This window comes from Passer domesticus, chromosome 7 (assembly GCF_036417665.1).
Source record: "Passer domesticus isolate bPasDom1 chromosome 7, bPasDom1.hap1, whole genome shotgun sequence".
Lineage (NCBI taxonomy): Eukaryota > Metazoa > Chordata > Aves > Passeriformes > Passeridae > Passer > Passer domesticus.
The window spans coordinates 44704175-44729581 of NC_087480.1; the positions used below are offsets into that span (position 1 = coordinate 44704175).

A 25407-nucleotide genomic window follows, 5' to 3' on the forward strand; every position below is an offset into this window, starting at 1 on the left:
GGGAGAGAAGACCCATAGTAGAGAAATGGGAGACAAAAATTTCTATAATGGAATAGAACTGAAAAAAGTTAAGGAAATAAAAAGAAAGAAAAAGTAGATAGAATACATAAAGTGGGGGGAAAGGCAAATAAGGGAAATAAAAGCAGAAAGACATCAGATTATCCCTAAAGATGATAAAAAATGGGAAGGATTAAAATAAAACAGAAGCTCCTATAGTTGTTCTGGCCGCATTTTCAATAGTTTTCTTCCTTTGATAACCTAGATGTCAGTTTTCTCTTTAAAGAAAAAGAGCAGCTGAATAGAATAAATGCTTTACTGAGTTTTGATCCTTTCTGTCCTTCATAAAATATTGTCATGTGTACCAAATAAGTAAGATCTAAATGTTAAAAAAAAAAAAGTATTTACATGAAAACCTCTTCTAACTGGTCAGCTGTAGTAAGTTAAAAGATGGGGAAATGTGTATATTCTGAGAATTTTTACAACAGTTTTGATTATGTTTCTTATTCATCTCAAAGAATAAGCATATTGTTATATCAGTGGATATATTATGGGATTTAAAAAAAAACAACCGCAATTAAATCACAGCTAAGGTTGCTAGGTGACAAGTAAGAGAGGCTGTATAATTAGGCATGTCCAAAAAAAGTCAAATAGTGGAAAGTAGTAATCCTAAAGGAATGTTGCCATTGTCTGTACTGACACCAAATGACCATCTCATTCAAATGTGCACTTCATTAAAGAGTCACCTCCTGCTTGGCTTCTGCAGCTGAGGTCTTACTACTCTGTGTGGAGTCGGTGGAAACAGGGAGACTTTTAATTAAGTGTGAATTTTGATTTGCTCTCTGAATATCCCTTTGACAGCATGTTATTCCTTGGTTTTTAATATTAGCAATCACATGTTTTTCCTGAAGACAAAGGTAGTAGCTGCCCACTGATATGAGAGAGTCTTTCTACCTGTGTCAAATCTGTACAGGCTACTGGCAAAATAGCTATGATGTGACACAGTCTGTAGAGGTAATCCATCTCCTTAAAGCAAGGAAGGGACAATAATTACAAAAATAAGCATTTTACAATAATTAATAGGTGTTGGGGGTTTGATTCCTGTCTCTCATTTAGGAGGAGTAATTGAGGAGCTCTCCCAGTCCAGCAGGCCTTTCTAACACCATAGAGAGTGGCCTTTCAAGGACACTGCTCCCATCTCTCAGCCCTGTGGATGATTCCTGTGTGGGGCACGGGTGATCTGGTTCCTCCAGCGCTGCAGTTGCAAGCAGGATAAGTGTTGAGACAATGCTTGCACTAGCATGGTTGGAGGCAGGAAGTATTCTGCATGCTTCCCACACCATAAAAGTTCTAGCTTGAAGATGCACTCTTCAAGCCTTTTAAAATCCTGATGTGTGAACTGCCCGGGAGCCATCACAACCTTGCTCCTATTGTATGGTCCTCAGCAAATCACTTAAATTTCTTTGCACATCTGTACAATGCAGGGATAAATGTTGATTTCTTATCTGGGTCCTGGATATTTTGAGGGTTGACTGTTTGTGTAGCACCTTGCAAATAGAAAGTGCTACAAACAGTAAATGTTATTTGTTACTCATGGTATCAAAATAACTCATGCAGCCAAGTGTGGAGTATGGCTTGCTGTCTGCCTACCTGATTTGCATTCCTACATGCAGTGAAAATAGGAAGGTGTTGCTATAATATCAGTACCTGCATTTTTATAAATTTTATGGCTCTGCTGTCTTGTCAGAAATTCTGCATTACGTCAGCTATACATTTAATTACAAGGCTTCAGAAATTTTAAATATTATGTTTTCTTCCTTTTTTCTTCAGTGTCACAACAGCATTCCATTTATGGCATCTTTCTCATGGCTTCATTTGCTGAATGTGTAGTTCTGTTAATTTTTTCCCATGTGTTTAGTTGGATGTATGATTTACCCTTTATTAATAAATGTTCCCCCATTTTGTAAAATTTAAGCAACAAGGAATTTTGGTTTCAGCCAGTGTTCTAAATGATCTGTGTAAATGATTAAATGAATAAGTAAATAGTGAAGTGTCCTTCCCTTTGGTGCCTCAATAATAATAATAATCTTTTTATCTTGCAAGGATTACATTTAGAAACTATGTCACTTCTTGCCCCTTCAACAATTTTTTATTTGGATATTCTGAAATATAGTTTAATTCATTTTTTTTTTCCTGAGGTACGAGTCTCTGAAAATGGCTTTTTACTTTTAAGTTTGTGATAGAGATGAGCATGGGAAAAAAAAAGAAAAAGTTGTCTGATATATAAATGTATATCTGCTCAGCATTTGATTTCTGGTTCAAGGGTTACTATAATTGTAATCTCTCCTTCCAAAAATTGGAGGGCATGAACTTTTGGAAAGATGTGTACTTACAGGTATGGAACTGTATCTGTGTGTATGCTTGGTGATGTGATTGCCAGTGCAGGGTTAAGCAACTTTCATCCCACATGCTATACCTTCAACATGCATATTTCATTTTGCATTTGAATGCATAAGTGAATACTTGTTCTCTATTTATATGTATACTATAATCAGAAATAAAGCATTCAGAATCAGAGGTAGACTTTGTTTTAGCAGATGATTCTGTTTATCTGAGTCCCTCTCTCTCACACAACTGTTGTTGCTAAGGTTAATTCAAGTCTAATTCTATGTCTAATTTTATATGTAAAGCAAAACAAATTTATAATTTAAAATACTTGAGTAAAAGTCTTGGTTCCATATAACTGGTTTAGTTATGCTGCACTTTTGAAAGATAATTTTATCAGAAGGGAAGTGGATGTACAAATCAAGTTTTTCTTTTTTTTTGTGGTGGAATTTTTGCATGGACTTTAAGGAAGCTCCAGGACTGATCAGCATCAGTTGTAACCTGTTATAAAATGACATGAGAGCTAGAATTACTGTTGTTGCATGTTACAAACATCCACAACTGTAGATAGTGATATTTGATAAGTTTTTGTAAAATGCTAACAGCTGAAATAATCTGTGAATGGAGGAAAATTGTATTCAGTTTTTAAGTTGTTGTCCTTATCCCACACTCTGATTTTACAAGGTTATTGAGTCATTTTGTTGAATAAGGCAAGCCCAATTCCATCATTTGCTCAGAAAAGGACTGTGAGTAGCCAGATATGCTTTCTGCAATAATGTATAGTACTAATTAGAGGGATGGAAGGAGGTTTTGGGGAGAAGACATTTCAGAAATTAGCTCTTGACTGTTGTGTGAGATCTGTGTTTTCTGGTTTTCCATGTCTGAGCTTTGTTTCTTTGTAGTGTGGGTGGAGGAAGAAGGGGTCAGATTCCTGGTACACTGCCACTGGCTTGGAGAGCTCTGTAGCTGATAGAAACACACCAGCTATTGAATTTCTCTGTTCTTTCAGTGTCTGGTACCTATGCCTTGATAGGGAATACTTTTCTTTTACCTAACTGTAGTAGTGGATTTTTTAAATCCCAGATGAAAAACTCAGAAATCTTTCTATGGCTTAGGACCTCAATCAGGGCATATTTCATGGAGTCGTAAAATAATTGGAAGGGGCCTTTGGCGATTGTCTGGTGTAGCCCCCTAGCTCAAAGCAGGGTCAGCTGGAGCAGGTTGCCTAGGACCATATCCAGTTTTGAACATCTCTAAATACATAAGAATGCTTGCTCTGAAAGTCTCCTGGCACTCCTGAGGTTCTTTTCCTCCGCATCAGTAATGTACAGACATACAGATCTTTTGGCAGACAAGGGTTGGGTCCCGAAGGTACTTAGGCCCAAATCAATCAGAGTATTTAGGTGCACACCTAGGAAGGGGTGTATTTGAGGTACTGTACTTAGTTTGGTCTGTAACACCTGTGTTACAGTTAATGGCATATTTCTGCAGGGAAACCTTTTTCAAAACTTGATTTTATTGTGAGTACTTTCACTACCCGACTTGTCTACAAATCCCTACTAGGATTTTCTTCTGGCGCTTGGGTAGTCACAGAAGACTTCCAATTATGTTTCTAGATGTCTTTCTGTGTTCAAAAATTTTTGCACTAATGTGAAAGTAAGCAAGTTTTTTGTGTTTTGATCTTCTGCATATTTTCATTTCAGCTCTAAACAACATGTTATCTGTGGTTGTATTTTATAATTGCATCTAATTATGTAATTATACAATTTTTTTTTACTACTGTCAGCTGCTTTTAAAAAAAGTTTGGTATTTTTTAAAAATTCCATTTTACTATTATAATATTACACTGATGACTTGTTTCTCCTTTGTGTTTTGCACAGACAATCTTTCTGGTAAGGCAGACATAGATAGAATGTAGCAATTTTTTAGCATAAAGAAATTGGATAGAATATCTGCTTTCCTGATTTATTGATTAGCCCAGGGAAGTTCAATAGCTAACTGAGGGTTTCCAAACTGTCAGAATATTCAGTGACAAGTTGATGTTGACATAATTGAAGTTGAATGTATTAATTTTGTCTTAGTGATCTAAAAATCATTGCATTTTAATATGGACTTTGTTCTGGGCTGGATCCAAAGCACAGTGAAGGGCCTAATGCTGTGTACAACTAAACTTTTTCTTTAATTGTGCAGCTCTCAGCCATTTCAGATAGTGGAAAGCATATCAAGTAGGTAGGTCTAATTATGGACAGAGAGCAAAAGGTGACAGTGTGCAGAGATGAATTTGTGTTTAGAAATTTGAATATTTAAAATTAGCTTAGTCTGTGCTTATATATGTTTGCGTTATAGCATATCCTCAAAATCTTTGACAGTTTTGAACAAAAGTTACCTTTAAGTTCAAAACACAACAGCAAATCCATATAATTCTATAGATCCCCAAATAGTCTTTGTTTCAATGAGCCTGTTTTTGTTACTCTTACAGAAATTTATTTTCAGTTTTCTTCTGATGGATTAATAGAATAGCTGGATTTATTAGAACTGCCAAATTCTACATTTGAAAAGAAATTAAATCTGTTTTAAAAAGAAAGAATAGCACAAGCTGCATCTTCAGTTTATGCTAGTGCCATTGGATTTAGGCACTTGAAATTTCAAGAGCAGATTTTACATACAAGAGAAACCTGTAAGCAAATTGAAAGTGCTGTTTAGGATTCATAGAGTAACAAAATGCATACTCCATCTCTGACATAATTTGTCTTGAGGTTTATGAAATAATTTTTCATCGGATTACAATATTTAAAGTAATTAAAGATACAATTTGCTATTTAATAAACAAAGCATTTTGTAACTTCATTAAAGATGCTGCCTTTCTTAATTGTAATGGTCCAAAAGGTTGTCAGTGAACTGTACATTAACTGCAGAGATAATAATGATTTTATATGCTAATAATTTTTAAATTAATAACTCATGTAGTTTTTCAGCCACAAGGGGAAAATAATTTACATTCTTAAAGCTTACTTTGGTATTAACCACTTTACTTGGGGAGAGTGGATATCCTCGTATAAAATGTTCATTTGTTTTACATTAGCACTAATGCAAGCATGTAGGACCCACTGGTGTAGAAGGATTAAAAGCAGCAGCATTAGACAAGCATGAACATTTCAGAGAGAAATCCTTGTTAGAGGGGTCTGTTGGGACTGTGTAACTTGATTTTCTATTTATTGATCTTGTTTTTGTTACCATTTGAAACTGTTCGGAGAGAACCTTCCTATTGTAGTGCTGCAAATACGAAAATCTGCACCAAGCAGACATAAATTCATGTTCTCTCCCAGGTAGATTTGTGTGCTTTGGTTTGCTTTAGCATGGGTTGGATGCCTATTTAGAGGAAACATATGCTCCCTTGGGAGTATTTGCATCATCACTGCAGGTAATTCAAGAAGTCTCATTTTAACTTTCTGGCATCTCTTTGTCATAGAGGTCTCTTCATGGACTGAAAAGAGACATGCAGTCCTACCTCCCTGATGCTTAATCACAAAAAAACATTTTTGCTTAAAAAAAGTATCAATTTCCCGTTTTGAATGTTTTACTTCCCCACCAAAAGAATGAGTTTAAGAGGAGGAGGAGGCTTCTCTGAATGCCTGTGCAGGTATCTGCACCTACAAGCCAAGTACCTGACCCATGATCGCCCGTGTCTGTGCTTCACTTCATCTTCCTGTCTGTTGGGCATTGAGGAGGCATTTGGTGATGTGCACCACCATTTGTCTGTCTGTCTTCTAGATAGTAGCCTTACAGCATGAAAGGTTCAACTGCATTGTATTTTTGACCCAAAGTCTCAGATTTAGTGCCCTGTCATTAGTATAGGAAATGTCCAAGGAAAATGCAGGCACTTGATGAAAATAGTATAATTAGTGAATAAAGACACTCTGTCTTTAGGTGAAATTTTTAATGAAATGCCACATATGCTGTTCTTGAGAAAGGAATTCAGATTTAGTTAATAGATTTAAAAAAAAACTCCAAAAACATTAGTTCATGAGTTCTTTCTGTCATTTACCCTAATTACCCTAATTCAGAACTTGGTCAAAAGATGAGCTTGCTTAGGTCAAAGCATGGACTTGGCCAAACCATGAACTTGCTTAGTTATTCCCAGTATGGAAAACTATGAAGGGATAGCTGTGCAGGAGCTGTGATGTTTCTGAGCTGATGTACCTGTGTAGGAAAGTATCAGTTTAACAGAATATTTACATGAAACTCCTTGCTACAGCTACTTTTAAAAGGAAAGGCAGATAAATATGTGCTTAATGATAAGGACATTGATATGTAGGTAAATGACCTGAGTGAGAATGCTTATTGACCCTCCAGCATGTTACGAGAATGTCATATTTGTTGCAGGGTATTCTGTACTGACAGTGTGTGACAATCTGAGAAGATAAAGCCTCTGATGACACATACTTATTATTCACCTGCAATTATAAAACTCTGTGTGCTTTTTTTCATAATTCATAGTGAACACTGGAGCATAATCATGTTGAAAGTGTCTCTTCAGAATGTTTCTTTAAAGAAATGAGTAAGAAAATCTTCTCAAATGTTTTGATAGATGATTCATGGCACTGGAGCTGCTGATGAGGAGCCAATATAGCCAAGTCTATAAATATGCAGTTACGAGAACTCTGGAAACATGAATTCTGGTAGTGTGACAGATTCAAAAAGCACTTTTTCTACTGGAGTAGGTTTCTAAAGTTGCTCTCTTCCTGTTCTACATTCAGATGCCGTAGTCTAATTAGGCTAATTGGCTGGCAAATTTGCCAGCTTTTAAATTAAATTAGCTTGGAGGTGAGAGAACAAATACCATCAGAAACGTGATTTATTCTTTCTTTCCATAATAATTGTTTCTTTTTAACTGAGCATAGCTAGGCTTTATTATTTCTAGGGAATTTCTGCTTAATTTACTGTATATGACACATTTCCAGAAAAAATTAATATTGGCAGCCTATTACTAAACCTTTAAGCAAAGTAATCATAATGGAGAGACTGACCTCCACCTTCCCTGGCAGTAATGGATAAAGCTCCAGCAAATAAGTTACCTGATGTTATTTTAACAAATTCAGCTTTCCTTAAATCAGTACATGTGCATTTTCCTGAGCTTCTCATTCCTTCTGAAGATCCAAAATACACTGAGGGTAATGAGAATGAATGATAGCTTAGATGTGTTTTTTCCTTCAGCTGCTGGTTGTATTAAATCTACAGCTCCTGTGCAAACCTACAAATCTATAACATCCGTTTCAGATGAATTTGGAAACAAGGGGCTGCGTTCTTTTATTCTTGGTGCAGAGATTAAAATTGATCACAGCAGACACAAGGGAGCAGATTTGAGTATCACAGCTCAATGTGGTTAACTGGGATAGTGCAGGGCTCCTGTAGTCCTTAACTGTGCACATACAGGTTACGAATATTATTGATTGCAAGGGTCAGGGGAGGCTGCAGGGAGGTTATGCTGCATGATGCTATTTGGTAATTTTTAAGGGACAAGAGCTATGAACTCTCATAGCATCTGGGACAGGTACAGTTTAAACCTGACAAATGGAGATTTATGTTTGTGTGAGCTGGCAAAGCCCTTCAGGTAGAAATAATAAATGGAAATTTGATAGGATGAGTTTTTTATCATAGGTCAAATATTGTGCTGTAGAAAAAGGGATAAAAGAGATTTAATTATTACCTTTTCATCAGAATGTACTGATGATAGGTTTTCAGTTGTAGATCTGTGCTGCAGGGTAATGAATAATGTTTAGAAGTCTTTTCTTGAGGCATCATTTTAAAGTATGTGTAGATATAGTTTACCTGAAGTGATGAAAAAATGCAGAGTAGGCAAATGATACAGTAGTAGCTACTGAATACATTTTATAGTATCTTTTTGTCCTTTCATGTGGACAAAACCAGTACATAAATATATGTTTTAGTGTATAAATGTGCTAAGATTTAAGATGAGAAAATATAATACATTAACAAAAAACTGAGAAAAAAATTTGTTTCCTAAACTGAAATTTCACTTAAGAGTGCTGATTACTCATTAGCTTTTGGCAGACCTTGCTGAATTACATTGATGACTTCTACATATGAAAAAAAAAAGATGAATCCTTGTAATGTTTTAAAAATAGGAATGACCAGAAAGTCCTGTATTTTGCAAATATTACTTAGCATGTGGGATTTAATTCCTGAAGGATTAAGTTTTTACAAATATTTCATATAGATCAAGTTACACAGGGTGCAAAGCTGTGTTTGACTGAGCCTCTTGTTTCACAGTCACTATATTGAAGCAGAATGGGAGCTGTGGAAGTAGTGTGCAGCAGAGGATAGTTGTGGGTTTAAAACAAATGGCTGTACTTTGATATTGCTATGATTCTTTACTGCTCTCTTCCATCAAATTCCATCACTATTATAAAAATCAGTGTTTAGAATTGCAACATGGATACCTATTGGCTATTATATTCCTAATATATCAAAAATGCAGGTTGATTTTAGGTAGTATAAGTTGATGTTGCCTTAGTACACCTCATTGCAACTTCCTTGCTGTACAGTGCCTGAGGTCTGACAAAGGTGTTATTGCAGAATATTAATGACTTAATTACTCCTCATATATTTCTACAGGATGAATTTGCTGCCTTTGATGGTTTGTTTCAGCTGTTGCTTTGCGATAGTGCAGAGGCTTAGTATTTTTCTTCATGATACCAACTAAGTATTTGTGTTTTTTTCTTTGTGAATGTTTATCGTCAGTTTTGCTCTCATTTTATCCATTCCCTGTGTATTTATTGTATGTAGCCTCTATTGATCCAGCTTTTCAAGATTTTTTTCCATGTTTTGAAATGAAAAATTAATATGAAGATATCTTTTCTGTGCTAACATTTTATTTTCCCTTTATAAATTTTCATTTGCTTAGATTATTTCAAATACCAGCATGACTTCTTATAAACAGGGCATATTAGAGATTTAAGTTATAAATGAATCTACTTGGGGAAAGATACTGTTTCCTTTGCAAACAGGTATGGGAGTATTTTCTGCTTTCTTTTAGGAGTCTGTTGCTCTCAGTCTCACAATCCAGTTTATTTTGCTTTCACTTCCACATATTTGGATTTTCTGTGCTGGTAAAAATCATTTTACTGTGACATATGGTTTCTGAGAGGATAGATTTTTTTGGTGTCCTTAAAGTTACCGATGGGCAGTCCCTGAGGAGGGGATCTTGCTTAGGGGCCCCTCAGCACTGTTAACTGAACACGAGTGAGCACTGGGACCAGTTTCTGTTCCTCTAGAGTGGTGCAGTGTATCACACTGGCAAATATTTTCTGGCTGGTGTCTGGAGGAAGCACAGCCCCCCTGTCTTTCCTTTGGCAGATTACTGCTAGGAACAAACTTGTAGAAGGAAGAGGGAAAAGAACTGACAACATCAACTTGTCAGATCTGAAACTTCAGCCTTTCTGGTTCAAGTATACTCCTGAAAAATAACAGCTCAAGTCCGTGATGGGAAGTGACCAAATTCCAGTCAGGACTAAATCCAGTTTAGCTGTATTGTAAGCAGACTGGAGCAAGCTCTGCTTCTGGGTGGAATGATACATTCTTGTGGTAGAGATGGATTAGTCTCAGACTGCTAAATGCATTTTCACTACTGACCTTTTCAAATTTGTCGCCAGTATAATAAATGTTGCCAAGATGACTTAAGAAAGGTTTGCAGCAATATTCCACTTTATTCTTTACAGCAGATGTTTCTTCAGTTACTCTGTATTACAATTTACAGAACTCTTATGTTCTACAAATCAAGATTCATAGCAAACTGTTTCAGTGCTTTAAGTCTTGCAATAAACAACACGAGGCAGAACAGAACCAGAGGGAAGGTAAGCAGACGTCTGCATTCATCCTTCTCTGTGATAAGGTTTGCTTCATAGTGATCTTCACATTTCAGCAAGTTCATTCAGCAGGGCTACCAGCTAACTTCCTAAAATCCTCAACTTGATTACTTCAGATATGGGGAACATTAAGTATCAGTTCCCAAACACAGAAGATAGGCTAGAATTGCCATCTCTTTCTTAATTTAGAAATCTGTATGTTTATACAATGTAGTATCACATCTTCTAATCTGTTCTTTAAAGAATTCTGTTTTAAAACCACTTAGTGATACTGTATGATTCAGTTCTAAGTTATGCATTTTAAGAGTGCTTTTAGAGTATAAGGGTTCAAAATGTTGAGTTCAAAATCTTCTTGGTGCTTAAATGAATAGCCAGATATTGAGATTTGAAAAATTATTACATCATTTCTCCCGATCTTTGTTTTATCATCTTGAAACATTGATGTTTTTCATTAAAATACCATATTTTAGTCATACTTCTTGAGTGTTGCCCTATTAAAATTCAAAGCATGGGTTCTATAAATGGACCATAATAAAATTAAAAACAGCAGTTAAGACTAGAGGTAGGCTGTAGAGGGTACACTAAAGCCTTGAGTAAGGCTGTACTGATTACAAAATAATCAAATGTGGGGTGGAGTCTATATCTGATGTGGCTAATGAGTTATGGTTCATCTTCGGACACTTTGGCCAATATTAGATGTCAGCCTGATCTGATCATGGGGTCACTAGATGTGGTGGGGGCAGACCACAAGGCTGGTGTCTATTCCATGCTCAGGCAGACAACACTGACAGTGTTGTCATAATCCTAATTTCCATCACTGGCATGGATTGATTCTGAACTCTGCCTGTCGTTCTCATGTGCACATTCTGATGTCTAGCTCGTGTGAATTTTGGCTCCCTCTAAATTGGGCTTGGACAATTGGTACTCAAAGAGAAATTGGATTATAAGAACAAATTTAGCTCTAAATAATCAGACTCCCTCACTCCTACTTTTTTACCATTTGCAAGAGTTCAGATACTTGTCTCTGTGTCTAATTTAGCAACAAAGCAAGGTGTAAGACCTACAGACTGTGTGGCTTCCAGGTTCAGCTGCTTATTCAGATGTGTTTAAAAGCCATGGTATGGATATAGCTGTTCAATTTAGAATGCACTGCAGCACTTGTGCATGGCTCATGCTGGTAGATGTGAAGGGTGTTTTCACATGTGCTGTATACACTGTTCATGCTTACTTGAAGGTAAGAGAAGGCTAACCCTAGTGTAGTTCTTTTACTTTTTTCCCTTGTAATTTTCTGTGAATGAGGCCCTTAGCCAACGTTAGGCAATAACTCCTAAAAACCTCGCAAGCATACATTTTCCAAAGAAAATAAATCATTAATAAAAACTACAGAAAAGGAGCCGTTATATTACAAAATTAATCTACCAGGCTTACAGAGAAAACAAATTTGAAGGAGCCACCTGCTGTGGAGATGAGGCAGTAATCTCAACAGCAGGAAATAAAGGGAGGGAGGGAGAAAATACAAAAGCATAGACATTAAAAAAGTAATTAAAACACTTATCTCCATCGACATACGTATCAAACAAAAAAACCAACCACCTAGAAAACGTACTCTATTGAATGTCACAACAGGAAGTAACAAAGCTGTCCCCATAAAAAAAAAATCTCAAGAAAAATAAGAAAGATTCTTTCAAATACGAGCCTCAAAAGTATTTACTGAATTGCTAATCACTGATGGACTGACCTTGAGAAAAGACTCACAGAGTGTTTGCAACTTTTCTGAAAGTCTAAATGCCTGGTGCCAAGCCTTTAAACATGTACAGAAAGTTACTCTCAAGATACCAATGGTTGACTTTCCATGCATGGTGCATCTCATAGCTTGAGTTGTCCTGGTATATTTAGTAGAATCAGCTCTGAGGCACACTGTACTTGGATTATGCATTTCAATATAGATAATTTCTAAATGGTGCAGTATTTACCCATGGATAGCGATGTTATCAGTATGGGTGTGGGAGAATGTGGCTTCTTAGAAACAAATATGTAGAGCATACAAGTAGTTTCTGCCGTGTCTAGGTAAAACTATACATTTGACAGTTATGAAAGTTTACAGTTTGAGTGGTATCATTCAAGAAAATAACATGTTTAAAACTCATAGTCCAGTTAATGCATATCATGGATTGTGTGACATTAAATAAAACTGCTTTAAATATATAGATTTTGACCTCCAGTTCCCCAGCCCACAAAGGAGACTTGTTCAAGCAGATCAGAGCATTCAGAAATATTAAAGTAGTGCTCATGTGCTTGGATTTTACAGTGTGCCATGTACCTTTGTAGTCACAGTCTAACCATATGGTACCTGTAGCTGCAAGTCTCTGGGCAAGTGTGAAATGTCATCAGATGTGCTACATCTGAAACATCTTTGTATGGGCTCAAAAGGAGCAAGTTGGAACACTCAGTGTGTAAAAAGGCGTGGACATGGGACAAAATGGTGCTTTTCTGTTAATTCAAACAGACCTTTTCAGAAGAAAAATGGTGGATTTAGAATTTACCTTCAGAGGGAAATTACTGTAGCTCTGTACCTACTTTAGTGTATCCTTTTAAGGAAAATTAAAAAAAAAATATAAAAAAACTTTCTTCACAAAAAAAAAATTATCAGAAAATGTTTTTTCCTCTATAAAATTCAGATCAGTCTCTGACCATCAGCCTTCCGTGGCTCCTTTCCCCATGAAGAGGCACAGCCTTCTCCTGGCCAGAGGTGCAGAACTGCTGCTGCAGGATCTGTGCTGCCTCCTTGCCAGGCTGAGCTCAAGTTTCTTCTGCTGAGTAACAGGCTGGGCTCAGCTTGTCTGGGCTCGGCCTCTCAGATGCTATTTCAGAAGATTTGCATCATCCCCAGAGCAGATATGCAGAAAATCAATCCCATGTTTCTTCTTTCCAGTTTTATATGGGATTCATGGATTTTTCTCCTCATTCTCAGTAATATCTGACTGTCAAAGGCTTTTCACCCATGCCTAGGATTTCCTGTAATGCAGGCTGTGAAGGACCGAAAAGGAGTTTTCCTTGTAAATGTGATTTTAAAAAAATCTGGTTTAACTCTGAAACACGGAGATGTTAAAAAGGTGGAAAGATGTCCTATCCCTCTAACTTTCTAGCTCCAGATGTGTAAGACAAGAGAAAATTTTAAAAATAATCCATAAATTTGTGAATGGGATTTGATATTTGGTTTCCTTGTTTTACAAGTTAGAAAAAGGAATGTGCATAGCCAGTGAATCACATTTTGTTTTCTTTTTTATTGAATTTGGATAAATTTATTCAATGTAATTTCAAAAAGTATTTGAAAGACTCAATATAAAAAATGTGCAAAGTAAGTGTCTTCACTTTTTAAAAGTATCTCTTGGTATTTTCAAACACAGATTGCATTCACCAGCAAAATTCAGTATTATCACAATTAAAAATAAAGGCAAAAAACCTTTTCAGTGTTTGATGTGAGGAAAATAAGAAATAATGTTCTAGTTAGTTTTGTCCGTGTAGGCTCCTGTATATTTACCCTTCACCTTCAGCTCCATTTTGGTTTTTTGTCTGGAGATATGTTTTTAATCAGCTGCCAGTGAAAACTGTATTTGACCCTTATCAAGAATGAGAGCTTGTTTTTGTGTCACTTATTAAGATTGGTTGAGAAGTTCATTTGAAACTGCAAATTTGCCCAGCCATGTCAGATTTGAGTAAACCAAAGAATAAGTTCAGGCTCAGAAGCATAGCTGTTGCTGGGGAGAGGGGATTTGATCAAAACAGGAGACAGATATGCAGTGCCTGTTTCTGCTTTAGTTTCTCTTTACAGATCAGGCTCATAGTTAGGGTAGTGGCAGACTTAGCTGATTGATGTGTTGACATGCCAGGATTTATTTGGTGCAGCAGCGGAGTGGACTTGGTGCCCTGCTCTGCAAGCCAATCCCTTACATTGTCTATGCATCCCCCTGGTACATTGCCTTGTACATCTGCAAATTTACTCTAATCATTTGGCAATTCATGGCTCAACTGGACTATGGAATTGTATCTAAATTTTCTTTAAAGGGAGACAATGGACTTGAGACTGTGCATGAAGAAAATTGATATGCATCAGTATTGTGAGAACAGCGAGTACAAGATCTTACTAGGAGGCAGATGATTTTTTTGTCAATACATACATGCACATATATATTTATATGTATATATAAAGGATATAGAAAGGGGAATTTAAAGTCTGTGTTTTCCAAAGCCACTGTTCTAGTGGTTAAGGACTTTGGAAAGGATATGGTGTGTCATACATGGGAGAGACTTTGGTGCTGAGGAATTGCAAACTGGAGAAGGAGTTGTGGGGTTCAAATGAAGGAAAGAAGCAAAGAGAGTAGTGGTGAGAGATAGCTGGAGCATCTGGAGATGGAAGGCAGAGCACAGCAAACCAGAGGGTCAGGAATCAAGATGAATTGCTTTCTGTGCTGCACCTGACCCAGATTGGGACTGTCTAGGTTAGATTTTGCAAAGCTGAACTAGATCTGTCATGCAAGCTGTTATTTTCACAATGTTTCTACTTTCTCTATTCTTAGTAAATGCAGTTTTCCACAGCCCGTGAGGCTTCATTGCGTGGTTTGGATATCAGTTGCTTCAGAAGCTTCCCTGGCATCAGCAAGCAAAGCAGCTGAGGCTTCAGGAAGCTCGGGGCTGTGGCTGCAGAAGATGGGGGGCTCAGCACAGCCCTCTGCTTGTAGAAGGGTGTGCAGAGCCCATCCAAACACCACCAAGGGGAGCTGCCTTGCTCATCTGCCTCCTCTTGCTTGCCTTTCAAAAGAGTTGTTCTTCAGTGCAGGGGAAGGAAATAATTGTTCTCACTAGATATTGATACAGATTATTTAAAGGTGGAAGATGTGGGATAGTGACAGATTGTTTCAGAACATGAAATGCCGAATAGTAAAAAAAAAAAAATATCTTTTTAGATGTCTTGCAAGTGGATTTGGAGAACAGAGAGCTGACTTACTTGGCTTCAGCCTAAAAGCTAGGGAAAAGACCTTATATTTTTCTAAGCATTTTTTGTTGGGTGGCTCTTGGCTATTTTGTACTAGTGTGTGAATTCACTTTTTCTAAAGAATCTCTCTGATTTATCTTCAAAGAGTATTTCTCTTGGTTCATTATTTTGACCTAAATTGTGTCTTTCATAGGTGACTGGGTTTTTTTAAATTTTATTTATTCTCTGAAACCATTTGCTCAAAACTGCATTTTTCCTCTACAGCTATTTTTCGTTAAATATTCTCTCTCCCAAGAGGCTGGTGGCTATTTATCAATATTTGATTTCTCTGTAAAGCATACTTCTGTGGGGTGAATGTTTATTATGAAATGGTGTCTCTAAAGTGAATCTTATCTGTTCTTGATCTCTTTCTCTGTCTGCCTCAGTCTGCCTCTTTCTTAGCTTGCCTAGTGGCTTGAAGAAGTACTAAATCTCTCTATTTTAACAAAAGTAAATGCAGTCATTACAATAGCAAATACTGAACAGCAAAAGGAGATGCATCAGAATCCAGCACAATACAATTTCCAGCAGGTGCTCAGCAAAGAGCTTCAATCTGTGCTAAGTGTTTATAAGTATAAAAGAAGAAATCTCCTGCATTTCCTTAAAATGTAAATATCACGAAACTGTTTTTCAGGGAGTTTTCAGCAAAATGAAAATAGTAGAATAAATAGCAGATAATGCCACGTATATTGACCACCTCTTTGGCAGTTGTTTGGTCATATCAGTCTGGCTAAACATTATTGAACCCAATGTACTCCTAATCCAACTCCTTTATTTCAGTGATGAATCTGAAAAGACTAGTGATGAACCTAGACAAAGAACATTGCAACACTTCCTTTATTATACTCTTTATTCAGCCTATGGGAGTTAAAATACTGATGCTGTTAGAGACCAAATAGTTTTCATTAGGAGATGATAAAAGCAGCAAAAAATAAGCAGAGAAAAATATTTTGAGGGTTTCTCTTTGAGTTTGAATAGAGGTACATATTAGGAGGAAAGAAAATTATCTTTAATGCAGGCTGCACATCTCACTAATGACAAGAGTGTTTCTCCCAAGAGTAAACTGAGGTCTCTGAGTTGGTTTATGGATATCTCAATAGAGAGGGTTGCATTACTCTGTACTCTGCCTGCAGGCAGTCACTGAGAGCTTTTTCTGTGGCGCTCTTCTTGCCATAGATGATTTTGCAATATATACATAGGGAAAAATCAATGCCCTTTTAAAAATAGTTTCTTTAATGCATTTTACATATTGTACTTTCAATAGTACTAAGTATTTCTGGCAGCCTCTTAAGACATCCATTATTCATTATTCATTAGCTGAAATTCCAGTCTGCCCAGAAAGTACAGCATTCAAAGGTCTTGAAGTTCAGGACATGCTAGTATTTTTTAACCTTATATTTCTCAATATCCAACTATAGATCAGTGTTGGTTTCAGAGTTGGGTGTTCAGCAACTAAGTAATGATTTTTCATTAGAAATAGAGATCAAATTTCAGGATTTTTTGATTTTTGGCTTGTAAGCATTTTTAATTCACTGAAAGTATATTTCGTTTTCCTTCACCGAAACTAATAATCTAAAAGTATATTTTATTTTTCTAGTATTACAGTAACTTCATTCAGAGTTCTACAGGTTCAAAAAACTTCCTTCATACGGGTAACTCATGAAAAACTACTAAGTTTTCTCATTAGGTAGTTCTGGTCATATGCTGCAGTGAGACAGATTTTTGTTGCTTAATTAATAGAAAAAGACCCCAAACCTTCCCTGTTTGGTAAAGTGCTCCTCAACATGCAATTCTGCATTATTCTAGACGCTACAGTTGTGTTGTTAGGCTTTTCCAGACCAATGTGTCTCAAAGAGGAGCAATATTAGTCTGCTGCCACCCATGCCTGAGAATGGAGGGGATGCAGATTGCTTTTTATGCTCCTGTTCTTCCTGCTTGCTTTGAGGATGCCTCAGTGCTAGTATGTTTGCTTACAAAAATTGTTGACATTTACTCCATTTCAATATGTAATTACTAATTAGCTTACTTTTGATAATATTATGGGGTTTTAGATGTAAATATGAAAGTTGAGCGTGTTGAACATACCCTGATTGAATTTGCATGAATGAAATTGCTTAACTGGTGTCAGCTGGGCTAGCTTTTGGTGCTGTCCAACCATTCACACCCAAATGAGATGATGTTCTTTGGTAATTGGAAGATGCTTTTTGCTGCTTTCTTTTAACTGAAAGGTATTTGTTGCTATTAATAATTGTGAAGTAAATCCTTGTCTGTATCCTATGGATTCTGTCTAAATGTGTGTTTTTGATAACTCGGAATAAATGTCAGCCAATCAGGACTTCAAGGTTTTGAGAAAATAATCAAGAATAGCAAAAAAAAAAAATGCTGGCATGTAAATACAGATCAGACCTACAGCACTGCCATTTGTCCTGCTCCCCTCATCAGTTAAGCTGTTTGTTACTGCCTCATTTGTATTATCTGCTTTTGCACCCTGTTCTCTCTAATCCCTTCTCCTGCATTTGTCTTGTTATAAGTTACACAAGTACCTGTTTTTCAAGTGCCTGTGCTATTAAACAATCACGAGTTATGTAAGCTGCAGACTACAAATGTGATCATTTGCAATATTATTTTGGAAACAACTAAGGGTTTGTGAACGTGCTTGTGTGGATGATGTTTTTGAGAACATGTGTGTAATTCAAAATATATGTTGGTTGCTAAAATTTCCTGTGTAATTCTTATGTGCCATAAAATATCTGTTTCAGGTTTGCCAGAACCAAACAGAGACAGTATATTCCAAGGGCTGAGAATGAATCAAGGATTCTACACATCTAAAGACTTCTTACCTTTGGTAGCAATGGCAAGTAAACCAGGTGTGTGGCACTGTGTTCCTGTTGTAATCACATTCAATAAGTCATTAGCAGTTATTGTTATATCAAAGTGTCTGGCTACAAAGCAGCACATCCAGTCACAAAGTACCTTCTACTGAATATGTCTGGGACATGGTTTTCTCTTGGTTAGTGGCAACCTCAGGAGCAGGGTCAGGAAAGTTAGTCCCAGAGATTATAAACTGAATAATCATGTAGACAAATCTAAACTTATGGCAAATAATTTCCCCTAATAAGTTATATTTGTTATTTTGAATTATAGTCAAAAGATGACATAAGCTTCCCCTTTGAATGAACTATCATGATAAAAATAGTATATATAAGATGGTTTGAAAAAATCTGATATTAAAAAAGGTGTTTCTGACTTACATAAGCAGCTGACTTGTAGATTGTTGATAAATTATTTTACTTGATCCCAAGTCATGTGCTACAGGTTTTACAGACACATTTAAATCAGCACTAGTTCTTTACCCAACGAACTTGCAGTATAAGACTGATGTCACCAGGAGTATGACAGGAGTTAATAAGAAAGTGCTCAGTTCATAGGCACCAAATATAGTCTTGTTTTATGGTTTCACATCTTTCTTTGAGCTCAGAGATAGCTGCATTTGCTCCCTAAGGAGTACAGATGCTTTCAGTGTCCCTGAATATGAATTCTTAAGCCCCAAATATGTGATTTCTATGCCACATTTCTTCTTGGTCTAGATTCCTCAGACAAAAAAGAAATTAATGTACAGTTTTTGTGGTTTTTTTAATTGGGACAGAATGTGGTATTTTACATCTGGCTTAAATAACTTGTTTTGTCTACAAACTGATTTTTTAGCATCGTATAGGATTGCCTATTTATTTAGTACACTTTTCTTAAACAATTTTGAAAAATATATATTCTATGGGACATTATTCTGCTTATAAAAGTAACATTTATTACCCCATTTGATGCAAAATATTTCAGAAGTGAAATTCTGCATCCCATCTGTGCCATCTCTTTGCTGTTTCCATCAAATGCTTATTACTGTCTGTTTTCTTAAGCTCAAAGTAATCTTAAATGATTTGGGAGAAAAAGGCGAGCTTTTGGGTTTTCTTTTTGAAGACAGAGATGTTTAAAAATAAAACAGATTGAGAATATGCAGTGCAACACATTTGTAGATTAACAAAGGAAAAGTAAATTCTGCAAAACAAGACTCTCTTGAAACAATGTGACTAAAAATACTTTGCAGAGTTCCAAGGAGATATGTAGCAGCTGTGTACTGTAAGTCACCTGCCTGCATGAGGATCTGTATACTGTGCTCCACATATTTCAAAATAATGCAAAGTAGCCCTCTTGATTAGCTAGCATATGTGATAATATGAGGTTTTTTTATATTAAGTCTACAATGGGAAAAGGATGAACTTAGAAGAACTAACCTTTTCTGATTGACAGTAATAGATAGCTCTTTGGTGTTGTCTGTTAATTAACATGGTCTCTTTTGCTTAATTTTCCTAGTGTCTGTCTGTAGCTATAGCCACCTTTTGCTCTTTAAGGCATGAAATTATAAAATAAAATATACATGTACTACATCCTCCTCTATCCTCCTTTTTCACTGTGACAGTTATCTAAATAATAGACATAATAGACTTATTCATGGTAAAATACATATTCTGCCTGCTTATTAATTCTGAATGCCACTTGTTAATACACTTCCCTCCAAAAGGGTTTCCTCTTGCAAATACATAGCTGTGAATTTACCTCAGGAGTGTGTTCCCAAGAGCAAAGCAGGCTGCTCTGACTGATCTCGTCTAGACTCACACTCTGATGGCACTCTGAGCTGCCAGCCCCCTGCTTCACTTCTGCTTTTTCCACCGCTCAATTTGTATGGAGTATTAAGTTCACTAAAAATAAATGAGAAAAGTTTAGAGAGAATTTTAGCCCAAGAATCCTATTAAATAAATAGTCAATGTGACACCACATACATGGGCAGGGGGAAATTATAGCATTTGTCATACATTAAGCATTTTTCAAGTGGAGAGAGAATAGGTGTATTAGGATGCTGTTTCTCACTCTGCTTATATGTCTAAATGAAAAGGATTGTTTACTTCAATAATACTTGTGTTCCACAATTCCATGTGAAAATCTGCTATAGTAGGATACTTGAGTTAAAGCACAATAGGTAAATTCTTAGTGTCTCCTGACTGGAACTGTCCTGGACTTAGTAAGAATATGGCTTTGTATTATTTATGTCAATATTTTTCAAGTTATAACCATTTGCCTAACCAACAGTTGGTTGTACTCAAACATGTGATAAAGTGCAGTCTCATCCAGGGAACAGACAAAGTTCAGTTTTACTTAACTGTTTCTTTCTTCTTCTTGAATCATTAAATACAAGCTGTACTGATAAACACATAATATTGTCATTTTCTCTATGTAACTTTTTTCAAATGATTTATAGAAAACTACTGTAGATTAAACATTTTCTTCCAGCAGAAGAACTAGGAATTACTGTAACAATATTCTTTTTCCTCATGTTCAGGTGATGAATAGCCTCAGAGAATCATGTCACCACCAGAAGAGTGTCAGTGCTATATAGAAATCTGAAGGGACTGATGTTGATATAGTATTACACAAAACTATAACTGACAACAACTGGTCATCTTTTTTTGTTGTTGTTTTGTTCTATTTTGTTTCATTGTTGTTATTGTTTCGGTTTGGTTTTGTCTTTTTCTTTTTTTTTTTTTTAGCTGGGAGGATAATGAATCTGATGAGAGAGAAACTTACTTTTTGAATAAAAAGATCTCACAATTCTAGTTTCAATCTGACATGACCCACAATCCTACAAACATGTTGTCATTTGAATTCTCTCTCAATAGAAAGATGCAGCTGCTTAGAGTACTGACTATGAAATTATGTAGATGAGCATATCTTAAAAGGGGGAATAAAACTGTCTTTCAGTGGAGCAGAATAATTTGATAGTAACACTCCATGCTTGGAAACTGTAAGATGCAATTTTACACTGCTTTGAGTACAAGTACCTTTTGAGCTGTCATGCAGAAATGGTTTCTCTACTTGAAAATGGGGTTTTCCTTTTATCTTTCAGGGATGTGTGCTTGTAACTCTCCGTTGCCACCAATCCATGGAACTGTGATTGTACTCGGGGCAGGAGACACTGCTTTTGACTGTGCAACATCTGCTCTGCGCTGCGGAGCCCGTCGCGTCTTCGTGGTCTTCAGGAAGGGATTCACTCATATCAGGGCTGTCCCAGAAGAGGTAAAATTGAATAGCAGCATTTCTGAGAAGGCATGTTAGGTATTTCTATGTGGCCTGGAAGCGTGCTATAGGTACTTAGCAGACATCTTTCTAAAGGTTTTGTTTATAAAAAGCTCTTAAAATGTAGGAATGTTTATTAAAGATCTGAGGCTCACTTTGTATACTCTGTATTTAAATAATTTTCCACTGTTGTATCTGTTTCCTGACAAGACAGAGAGATGTATTTGCAAGCAGAGGTTAGAATTTCTTGCAAGTTAGGAAATGAACTAAAATTCTCAATGTTGGAGTCAAGCATCCATTAGAGTATTGTAGGTAACTCTTCAGATCATGGTTAGATCTTATAATGATACCTTCTGGCTGTTGTTTAGGGAATCTCAGTGATTCTGACATTGCCTTGTGAGCCTATAAAAGGCTTTCTTGTTTTCTCACCTTTCCATTCTTTCTGGTGAAAAAATTACTTACAGTGATTTTTGGCTTTGAATCACTGCCAATGACAGTGAAGCAATGCGATCTATCACATATTTCAGCATTCCACTTACTTTTTGGTTTGGCTTTGTACTTTGGCATTTATTAGGTCATCTGCACATTTTGAAATTATTCTTCTTCCTCAATTTATGTGCACTACAGGAGGTTTTTTCAGATTTTTTTTTTATTTTGGTGGTCCTTTTCTGTTTTCATTTATTTGGTACATTATCCTTTTATATACTTCACAATAGCACACCATCTAATGCATCTTTATAATGAGATTTATGGTAGTTTTGCTGTCTGTTTCAAGAATGTGGGCACCTTAGATCTTCCAGAAGGGAAATGGAGCTGCAAAGAAAGTATTAGAGGATTTCTTGGTGCATGATTTACTTCTGTTGCACTTCAGTCATGTTTCAGACACCATGAGATTACTGAAGCCATTGAACAGACTCATGTGCTTTTCAGATTCTTTCTAAAATCTGAACCAAAATCTTTCATAGAAGCCTGATAAATTTCTAAAAGTTGTCCAAAAAGTTTCTATTCATCCAATCATGCAGTAGGCCTTGAAAACAGTAAAATAAAAGTAGCTTCATTTACTAATGGCCATGATAGAATCATGTCAGGTAAGATATTACATGTTCAAAGAAGTTGTCTAAATAGAGACAGTAAAATTCTGAAGATGATTGACTTAAGCAATTTTACCACAGCAGAAGATCCTTAAGTCTGGATTGTCACTCAGAAAACTGTTCCTTGTATACAGTAGTCAGCATTTAATAAAATCTTAAAATCATAATAAACACAAATCAGGGCATGGACTAAGTTAATACTATGTCACTTCTTGAAACACACGGATATTTAAAAGAAATATTTTACCCTAAAAGAAGTTAAATGTATTCAAAGCAATGAAAACATAAGAAAATATATTGGAGAAATATTTTCCTTAAAAGCTTACTTACTGCCACTGCTTGATTTGATGGCACAAGAGGCTCTGAAGCTGACAGTAAGATGACTGTCTGCATAGTGGACATGGCTGATTTTTGCTATAGTAGAATCCATGGTAATGTCTTGAATCAAAAACTGTTTTCTGTATGGTTTGTTTGGGATTTTTTTGCAGCATGAAAATGCAGCATGTTAAAGTTATATATTTTACTGCTTCTACTCTACAGATGGAACTTGCAAAAGAAGAGAAGTGTGAATTTCTGCCTTTCCTCTCTCCTCGGAAAGTTGTTCTTAAAGGTGGACAAATTGTTGCTATGGAATTTGTTCGAACTGAGCAAGACAGCGATGGAAGCTGGAAAGAAGATGAGGATCAGGTTGTCCGCCTGAAAGCCAATGTGGTGATCAGTGCCTTCGGCTCCGTTTTAAGTGACGATAAAGGTAACCCTGACTAAGGCAGATGCAGATTGCTCTTTTAGCTGCATGTCCTGTCCTTTAACAGTTTTGTCAGATGGGTCTTGTGGAGGTTACTCAGCTTGTGGCTGCTGGTCCCCTTAGAGTAGTTTGTCCTTCAGGTACACCTTTTAGAAAAAGACTTGGGGGTCAGGTAACTAAGCAGTTCTCTGCATATTGCTGGATAGAGCTGGAACTCACCATTGAAGTACAGTTCCTCAGCGTATATTTTTCGTCTCAGTACAAGTGGGATCTCAAAGAAACTCTTGGGAATTTCTTCTGGTCTCATTAATTAACTCTAGAGAAACTCATTATGTTACATCTTTAAGCTGAACTGATCTGATCTCTGAAATATCTTTTTTTTTAACTTTGCAAATTAAACAGGCATTGAAACATTCATTATTCTGGTTCAGCTGGTCTGGGTATTAGTTATTTCTTGTGCATATACACGAGAACTGAGACTTCTCTCTTACACAATATTTCTTAGTTGCACTTTACAAGGTTTAGTCTTAAAAAATAATGTCTCAGTGTAATGTACTTTTGTGAATCTTTGCAATCAAGTAAAATGATAAATCCTAAGTGATGTGAGCAGGCTCTGAACCTGAATGATGTACTCAGCACTCCCTGCTCTACATCCAGTTGTATAGAATGGTAAACAACCCTGAGGCCAGGAGAAGAGTCTAAACCCTCTGCTACAGTAAAAAGAGGGATCAGCCTGGTATTTTGAGGACCATGTGAAGTGAATACATGAAGCAATCCTATTTGTGTGTGCCACTAATACTTTGGGGCAGTTTCTTGCAGTGAGCTCCCAGCTCATTACTCAGGGCTGCCTGCTGGCCTGCTGCTGCCTCCTGTTCTACAGGGCACAGGAGAGAACAGACTGCCATTTTTCTTGGAGCTGTATTGCTGTGGAAAGACTGTCATTTGTGTGGGTCATATTTCAGGGCTCAGTGTAACCTCCAGGACACAAGAAGAAGAAGATTTAAGCAGTTTTTTTAAGAGATTCATTAAGTACTCTGAAGATCAACTGAGAATTTTGGCAAATTTTGTTGGTTTTGTTGGCAATTTTGCTTTTAAAACCCCGTGTTTAGGTTTTTTGGAAGGGTTTCTAGAATCTCATGTAAATCAATATTAACCTATTCAATCAATATATTTTGTTGTGATTCATAAGACCCCATGATACAGGAGTGATTCTGTTTTCTCCCACGTTAAAAATTATCTCAATTAAAAGATTGAACTTACTGTGCTAAGCAGCCAGTAAGTATTGTGCCATAGTACTGTGCCATTCTTGTATTTCCTAGGGCACATTCACAGTCTAAATTAATTGTTGAGAGGTTTTTAAATAGGAACATAAAATGGGAGGGGAACAGTCACGCAGTGAGTTGATCATGAGAGCATAGTCATTTACTTTGGGGGTGAGCAAAACACCTCAGTTTCATGCTGTATTTTGGGTGAAACTGCTGTTAGAAGAGCAATCAATAAAAAGGAAAAATGCAAGTCATTTGTTTTGGATGTTGTGAAAGTGAAAAGAAACTAAGACTTGAGTGCATAAAGTGCTTGTTTTGAGCTTGCCATTTCAGTTGGTTTTAAGTATTTTCTTTTTTTTTTAAGCGGTCTTAATGAAAGTAAAATTTGCTTTTCACCATTGAGCTGGATTAGAACCAAACTCCAGACCACTTCAGTGTACATAACAAAAATAAATGAAAAAGAAAAAAAAAGCCACCAAAACATTTCTTAGTGTTTTGTTGTGGTTTTTTTGTTTTTGTAGTTGATTGGTTTTTCTAAATGAAGTACACTTCTGTATTCAAGAGATTAAAATATTCAGGTATTCCCCATCAAAAGAAGGAGATGAAAGTACTTGACATACTCAAAACTGGACAATGCAATGAGCAAACTGATTTGACTTGGAACTTGATCTAACTTGGAAGGGAATGGAACCTCCAGAGGGCCCTTCTGGTCTCAATTATTCTGTGACTGGGTGACTCAGGTGCAGGTTGAATAAACATGTTAATTGCTGCTCATACAAAGAGCTCTATCAATTGACCTAATTCATAAGGCACCTCGGGGAACTGAAATGCAGTATTGGTATGGGCTAAGATAGCAGGTTATATCCTGTAAAAGCTGGTTCTA

The 25407-nt window shown here is 36.4% G+C and overlaps 1 protein-coding gene across 4 annotated transcripts in view; it reads left to right on the forward strand.

Annotated features, from left to right (window-relative positions):
• DPYD (dihydropyrimidine dehydrogenase) overlaps window positions 1-25407 on the forward strand; it is a 344443-nt gene that overhangs the window by 146391 nt on the left and 172645 nt on the right. For all 4 annotated transcript variants that reach the window (XM_064428159.1, XM_064428158.1, XM_064428160.1 and 1 more), the window contains 3 exons: window positions 18060-18167; window positions 21254-21423; window positions 23055-23265. In XM_064428159.1, coding sequence (XP_064284229.1) covers window positions 18060-18167; window positions 21254-21423; window positions 23055-23265 — 489 coding nt within the window. The remainder of the gene's footprint in view (window positions 1-18059; window positions 18168-21253; window positions 21424-23054; window positions 23266-25407) is intronic.